Source organism: Brassica oleracea, chromosome C2 (assembly GCF_000695525.1).
Source record: "Brassica oleracea var. oleracea cultivar TO1000 chromosome C2, BOL, whole genome shotgun sequence".
Taxonomy (NCBI): Eukaryota; Viridiplantae; Streptophyta; class Magnoliopsida; order Brassicales; family Brassicaceae; genus Brassica; species Brassica oleracea.
This window is the reverse complement of record NC_027749.1, coordinates 10743797-10750357: the sequence shown is the minus strand read 5'-3', so window position 1 is coordinate 10750357 and position 6561 is coordinate 10743797. Positions and strand designations below refer to the sequence as shown.

The 6561-nt window shown below is 37.2% G+C and overlaps 2 protein-coding genes across 2 annotated transcripts; both read left to right on the top strand.

Moving 5' to 3' along the window:
• The first annotated feature begins 870 nt into the window (after positions 1 to 870).
• LOC106326611 (stigma-specific STIG1-like protein 2) lies at positions 871 to 1496 on the top strand. The gene has a single exon (XM_013764539.1). The coding sequence runs from the start codon at positions 959 to 961 to the stop codon at positions 1451 to 1453; it is 495 nt and encodes a 164-aa protein (XP_013619993.1). The 5' UTR covers positions 871 to 958; the 3' UTR covers positions 1454 to 1496.
• An 806-nt stretch (positions 1497 to 2302) lies between these two features.
• LOC106327876 lies at positions 2303 to 5222 on the top strand. Its single transcript, XM_013766172.1, has 9 exons — positions 2303 to 2754; positions 2851 to 3118; positions 3396 to 3510; positions 3584 to 3708; positions 3835 to 3916; positions 4014 to 4125; positions 4203 to 4366; positions 4435 to 4555; positions 4624 to 5222. Exons 1-9 carry the CDS (start codon positions 2623 to 2625, stop codon positions 4960 to 4962), a joined length of 1458 nt encoding a protein of 485 aa, XP_013621626.1. The 5' UTR covers positions 2303 to 2622; the 3' UTR covers positions 4963 to 5222.
• The last annotated feature ends 1339 nt before the right edge of the window (positions 5223 to 6561 follow it).

Here is a 6561-nt window from a genome sequence, read left to right as displayed (position 1 = left end):
TGGAAAAAATAAGGTTTTTATGTCATAATTTGTTTAATGTCCAATCCGATCAACCCATGATGTATTAATTATAGTTTTATTCCATTATTTTTAATAAAAATTGATCCGATCCATCGGAAAGAAATTATATAATAACAACAAAAAATATTTTATATATATAAATAAAATGATCAAATATATAAAAGAAACTATCGATAATATATACAAATAAACTCACCCTGCGCAAGGCGCATGTGTTATCCTAGTAGGTAGTGAACCAAAGACATAATCAGAATCAACAATATTCCTATGATAGTTCTTTCTCTTTTTATTAACATGCATTTAGTTTTTTTTTGTTTAGACATGCATCTAGTGGTAAAAGGGTTCCAGCTGGAGCTTCCGCCATGGGTTTGATTCCCCTTGCCATCGATAGACGCCTTAAGTGGCAAGAAAACCCGGAATTCTATAGGTCTTTTGGTGATTAGTACTTGGGACTAGAAAAATGATTTGCACAAGTCCATCAAAATTATAGCAACATAATACAAATGCTGTATTTACTACGTTATTATTAGTACCAGACTATGCCTTTGATTAATTCACATATTACACATAAGTTTTTACTCCAAGTAACCCTCCTAATTTCAGTTATATAAACGCGTATGTGTACCTCGACGTACGCATGTGCATGTCCATAAAATAGTATTCAACTGAAACAAAATAATCAAAATCCCCCCCCCCCCCATATCGATCGCTTGAAACCTCTCTTTATCTTTTTCACCACATTTCACGCGTCAACTCGTCTAGATCACAACTATAAACCCTAAGTCCATCGTCTTCCCAATTTCTCTCTCTCCCTCTAAATCTCTTCTCCCTCTACATTCACATAACAACAAAAGAATAAGAAGAAGGAACGAAGAACCATCTCTCTATCTCTCGAGCCCTAAGTAACTCACCGAACACACTCATACGTCAAGAGGAAATGGCGCAATTCATGAAGCTACTCGTGACAATTGCATTAACAATGGCAATCACAGTCGCCATCACCACCACCACAACCACCAACGCCACAACCACAAAATTTGCTCTCGAATATCCTCTTAAGGACCACACACCACCAGGAGCGGTTAAGGTTAGACCGAGTCGGTTCTTGGCAGAAAAAGTCGACAACGGTCATGGACCTAAAGCACGTAACCCAAATGCAGCTGACCATTGCCACAAGGAGCCAGAGATCTGCAGCCGCAGCTATTACAGCACCGGAGCAAACTCTACGATGGCTTGTTGTAACAACAAATGTATGGATTTATCAACCGACGACAAAAACTGCGGTGCGTGTAAGAACAAATGCAAGTTTGGGCAAACATGTTGTCGCGGTCAGTGCGTTTACGTGGCTTACGATAAACGCCACTGCGGTGAGTGTAACCATCGTTGCGAACTAGGCGAGTTCTGCGTCTACGGTCTTTGTAACTACGCGTGATGATTCAATCATCCATTCACGTCACGCTCACGTAAAAAAACTGATTGAAGTATACGGATATAATTTATTTACATGGACGCTGATTAAAAAAAGGTCGGTCCAGTCAATTATTTACTTAATAATTAATAAAGTGTCTGTGTGTATTTTTGGATTCCCATAATGTTTTGAGGGTATATAAAAAGATCAATTTACTACTTTAATGTCTACGAATAAAATGGAACATCCTCGTTTCCAGTCCTGCTGCTGTTTTTATCTAGTTTTATATAAGAGTGTGTATTAATTATAATACACCAAATATGAATAATATTCTATACGTATAAATATATAAAGATGCATTAATAAAGTCTCCTTTACCTTAGTCCATCTTGAGAGATCTACATATCTAATCTAACACTACTAAAAGCCCGATATCATGGCATTCTAAGGTGTCCACGTAGGACAGTTAATTACAGCCAATCCCACAGCTTGGTTACTCCACGTCACCATCGTATTTGTGTATTTTCATTAGAGAAATACGATGTGTTTGGATCATACAAACCAATCCGAGTTAGTGGGCTTTTTAAAATATTTTAAGCCCAGTCCATCACCAACAACTCTCCAAAGTCGTATCGTTTCTTTCCTCTCCGCCGACTGTCGTATCTTCTTCTTCTCTTGCCTTTCCCCTTCCACCTCTTTCGTTACTCTTCTCCAGATCCTTCAGATCCGTTTCACCACTATCTGATCTAATCAATCCTCTTACTGAACTTAATCAATAGATTCCTTTCACCTTCCTCTTCGTTTCTCTATTTATAAATCTCTTTTCATAGTTTATATTTCCATTAAAATCCATAAGATTCTCTCAAGTAACTATCTCGATGGAATCCAAAGGCAACTCTACAGTCTCCAGCGATCAGAAGACCAACGAGAAGACGTTCGCTTCCTCCGCGACTATGAAGCCACACGGGAAGTCTACTGCTGCCTCGGCGATTGCGGCGAAACCTAACGGCAAGAGTGATAAGAAGACCAACGAGAAGACGTTCGCTTCCTTCGCGTCTATGAAGCCACACGGGAAGTTTACTGCTGCCTCGGCGATTGCGGCGAAACCTAACGGCAAGAGTGATGTTCCATCTGACATTCCGAAGAAGCAAAAATCTGATGTTGCTCTCTCCTCCGCGCATGGCGACCGATAGATGTTCTTCAGAGATGTTTCATTCAGCCCACACGAAGCGGAGCTGAGGTTTCGTCTGATTCACTTTTGGGAGGCTCGAAATCTAAACACGAAAGAACTCATCGGACAGGAGATGCTTCTTATTGACGAAGAGGTTCTTCTAAAAATTGGTCTTTGTTAATTTCTACTGTTTTAAAATTGGTTGATTGAGATGGTATTTCTGATAATGTCAATTCCAAATGATTTATAGGGAACTGTCATCCAAGGTTTTATTACAGCAGGACAGGTTGGGATGTATAAGCTGACATCAGGTTCTGTTTATAAACTGAGTAACTTCTTCGGATCCAGAAGCAAAGTCCAGTTTCGGGTTGCTGATCATAGGGCCACCATTTCGTTCTCTTGGAACTCTGATTTGAAAGTTCTCGAGAACCATCCGGTCCCAATTCTCGAAGACAGGTTCAGGTTCCATAGCTACGAGGAGTTTCATGCCAACTGCGACCGCAGAGTTGATCTTTATGGTAAGCTCTGCTGACTTCTTTTTGGTGTTTATACTTAGATCTTTAGGTTATAATTAATCACCTCCAGTAACTACTAATTCAAAGCGTTTTGTTACATATTTATGTTTTGGTTAGAATAATTAATCACCTCCAGTAACTACTATTTCAATGAGTTTTTCTTACATATTTATAGTAGATATGTGATTTGTGAACAGATGATGAGTTCCTTTTATACCCGTTTGAAATGATATTAGTTGTATAAGTCTGATATCTGGGACCTTTATATATTCTATTTCAGATTATGTTGGCCACATGAAACTGGTGAATGGGCAGACTATCACTGACCACACTGCTCTTGATGAAGTTGACATAGCAGAGAAGCGGCATCTGTGTGTTCATGTACAAACACATGAGTAAGTTTGTTTATTTTTTTTAGACGCAATCTCTGTGTGCTATTTTTATCAAATGGTTTTTATCCTTACACAGCGGACCAGTGATGAAGCTCTATCTATGGGACAATGCTGCATCCGAGTTCTGCCAGAAGTTCATATCATATGGACGGACTCCAACCGTTCTTTTGGTCACCACAGTAAACCCTAAACATCTTGGAGGTTATCATTTTACTTAAAATATTTCAATACAATATGTGATAATATCAATGAAATAATCGTTGCAAGTCTATAGCTTTCTTCCTTTAATTTTTTTTTGTTGGTAATCAATTTATTTGTTATGATCAGGAACCCTTGCTCTTGCTTCTATGGCATCATCTAGAGTGTTTATGGATACTGATGTCCAGCCTACCAAGGATTATCTTGCATGGTAGGCATTTCTGTAGTCAGATCATTTTTCATACAGCTTCTGCTTTGTCATTTCATGTGACTTTCTAACATATTTTTGTGTTCCTCAATTTCCTCAGGCTGAGCTATAACTTGGACATTGCTAATAAGATTACGGCAGAGGTTGTCACTAAGCCTGAGCCAGTAACACTAGAGGAACTATACTCTTACATCAAGCAGGAGACTACTAAGGTTCAAAGTTGATCTGTTTTATCATTCATTATGACATGCTTGGGTATTTATGAAGTTTATTTTTCTCAATTTTGCAGGTTGCTTGGTTTGAGTGCACAGCAACTATAGATGATATTGTCCAGAGTTCTTCTTGGTATTATATTTCTTGTGGTGGGTGTAATAGTAAGGCAATCAAAGGGCCTACTTCACTGATTTGCAACAATAAGAAGTGTGTGAAAAGGGAGGTCACAGGCGTTCCTCAGTAAGTATTTTAGACAATGTTTTATCTACTTTTTGTAAGAAATAATAACTAATCATCTTTCATTGCAGATATCTCACGAAGATTGATGTTTATGACAAGAGTGAACAAGCAGTTTTTGCCATTCTTGGTGATGTTGGTAAAGAGTTGACTGGGAAGCATGCATCCGAATTGGTTGCCAAATGTTTTGAGGTAATTTCAAGTCTGTCTATGTTGAGCCTCATATTGGTCTAACTGAAAATTAATTTATTGAATGTTAGTCAAATGAGGGATTAGGAGCTGACCATCCCGTGCCGGTACCACAAGCTTTACTTGATACGATAGGGCACACACACAAGTTCATTGTCAAAGTCTCAGATCATAATCTAACAGGCAAGACTCAAACCATAACTGTCACAAAGATACTTCCACCAGAAGCTCCACTTGCTATAGCACACTTGGAAGAAGGCACTACTCCAGCAGTGTCCGATGATGTTTTGAAGGGTGTAGGTGATGAACCTGGTCCTTCTACAAGCTTTGAGCATTCCGCTGGTGATAGGGTTAGAAAATCCTCTGAGAGGCTTGAATCACTTGAAGCAAAGCGTTCCAAGAGTGGCTAATAAAGCCTCAGCCTATCCTCTTATGCAGTGATTGTGTGTTGCTGCAGTTTAAGTAATGGTCTTATGTGGCTAATAAGTTTTAAGTACTGGTTTTGTTTATTAAGTTATTGTGCTTTGTTTCTTTCATATCCAAACTTTGTCTTTGCAGCATCTGAACTATCTTTGTTAAAACTTTTTTGGTTATCCTTATGTTTGCTACTCCTTTTTGTTAAACATTTTAGTATTGCTGTATCTGATGGTTTATATTTTTAGGTTCGATATTTAAATTGGGTCATGTGGACTTTATTTCCTGCTCTATTTGTTCTTTGCAATACTACCCAAATGGAACCTGGTTTGCCTGATCCTGATACAAAGCATTTATTTGAAAATGTGAGGTTAAGATTGCTAATATTTACACATTTATACACGAATATTGCCTCTTACACTTTAGGAAATTAGCTACAATTACGTGTCTGATATATTATTTATCAACACAAAATCAATCAACCTAAGTAATTCTATTAACCTTATTATTTTCAATGCCTCCCTCTGCACAAACGCTTCTCACCAATTCGCGACTGCTCACAACAGGTACTCATACAATAATATTTGGTCAGTCTCAGATTACTCAGCCTTGTGTTGATTGGTTTCACAGTAATATATGGCTTTTGATTAATTTACCATGTTCTGCTCTTAATCTATGTGGTAAAGCTTTGAGTTTCATTCGATTTTGCTCTCTTTTTAAAATATGAAAAGCTTGGTCTTGCTCTGTTTTGGTCATTCATTAACATTCTGAGATGATTAGTTTAACCAGAGTGTAGTGATTTTGACGAAATCTTATAAAGCTCTGCTGTGTTTTTAGTGGTGGAAATTTAAAAAAAAACATAGTTAGCTTATGTTTAATCAAGCTCTCCCAAAAACTCATCATTGTTTTGCGTATGAAATAAACTTAAACAATCCATCTCTCAAAAAAAAAACCCATCATTCTTTGGATACGTCGAAAAACGTACACGTTTTCAAAGTAAACCTAATACATATACCTAATTTGTAATAGGTTGGTTGCGAGGATCGCCGACTCAACAGAATGGATAGCCCACTCTCTGACCGGCCCATAGAATATGCAGGTAAATAGGGGTGGGCGTTCGGGTACCCATTCGGGTTCGGTTCGGGTCTATTCGGGTTTCGGATTTTCGGGTTCAAAGATTTCAGCCCCATTCGGGTATTTCTAAATTTCGGTTCGGGTTCGGTTCGGATCTTTGCGGGTTCGGTTCGGGTTCGGATAACCCATTTAAATTATTTTTAAATTTTTAAAATTCATTATATACGTTAAATTTCTCAAAATCTATAAACAAAACAATATATTACATATAAATTTGAATATCATATGTCAAAGTACCTAAAATTAACATATAAATTGGTTTGGTTTGAATATTTGGATTGAAAATCAATAAGTATTGTTGGTGTTTTGAGTATACTTTAGCTATTTTAGACATGTTACTTTGACTATTTGTATATATTTATAAGTATTTTGGATAAGTTAAAAGTATCTTATATATTTTGATGTTCTTAATATATATTAAATCTAAAAATAATTAATATATATAGGTATATAAATCAATT

Excerpts from the sequence above, each read along its gene's own strand:
- LOC106326611 (XM_013764539.1), top strand. The coding sequence starts at position 959 with ATGGCGCAATTCATGAAGCTACTCGTGACAATTGCATTAACAATGGCA.
- LOC106327876 (XM_013766172.1), top strand. The coding sequence starts at position 2,623 with ATGTTCTTCAGAGATGTTTCATTCAGCCCACACGAAGCGGAGCTGAGG. Across the intron at positions 3,119-3,395 it reads CCGCAGAGTTGATCTTTATG|ATTATGTTGGCCACATGAAA; the intron begins GTAAGCTCTGCT and ends ATTCTATTTCAG. Across the intron at positions 4,126-4,202 it reads TCAAGCAGGAGACTACTAAG|GTTGCTTGGTTTGAGTGCAC; the intron begins GTTCAAAGTTGA and ends TCAATTTTGCAG.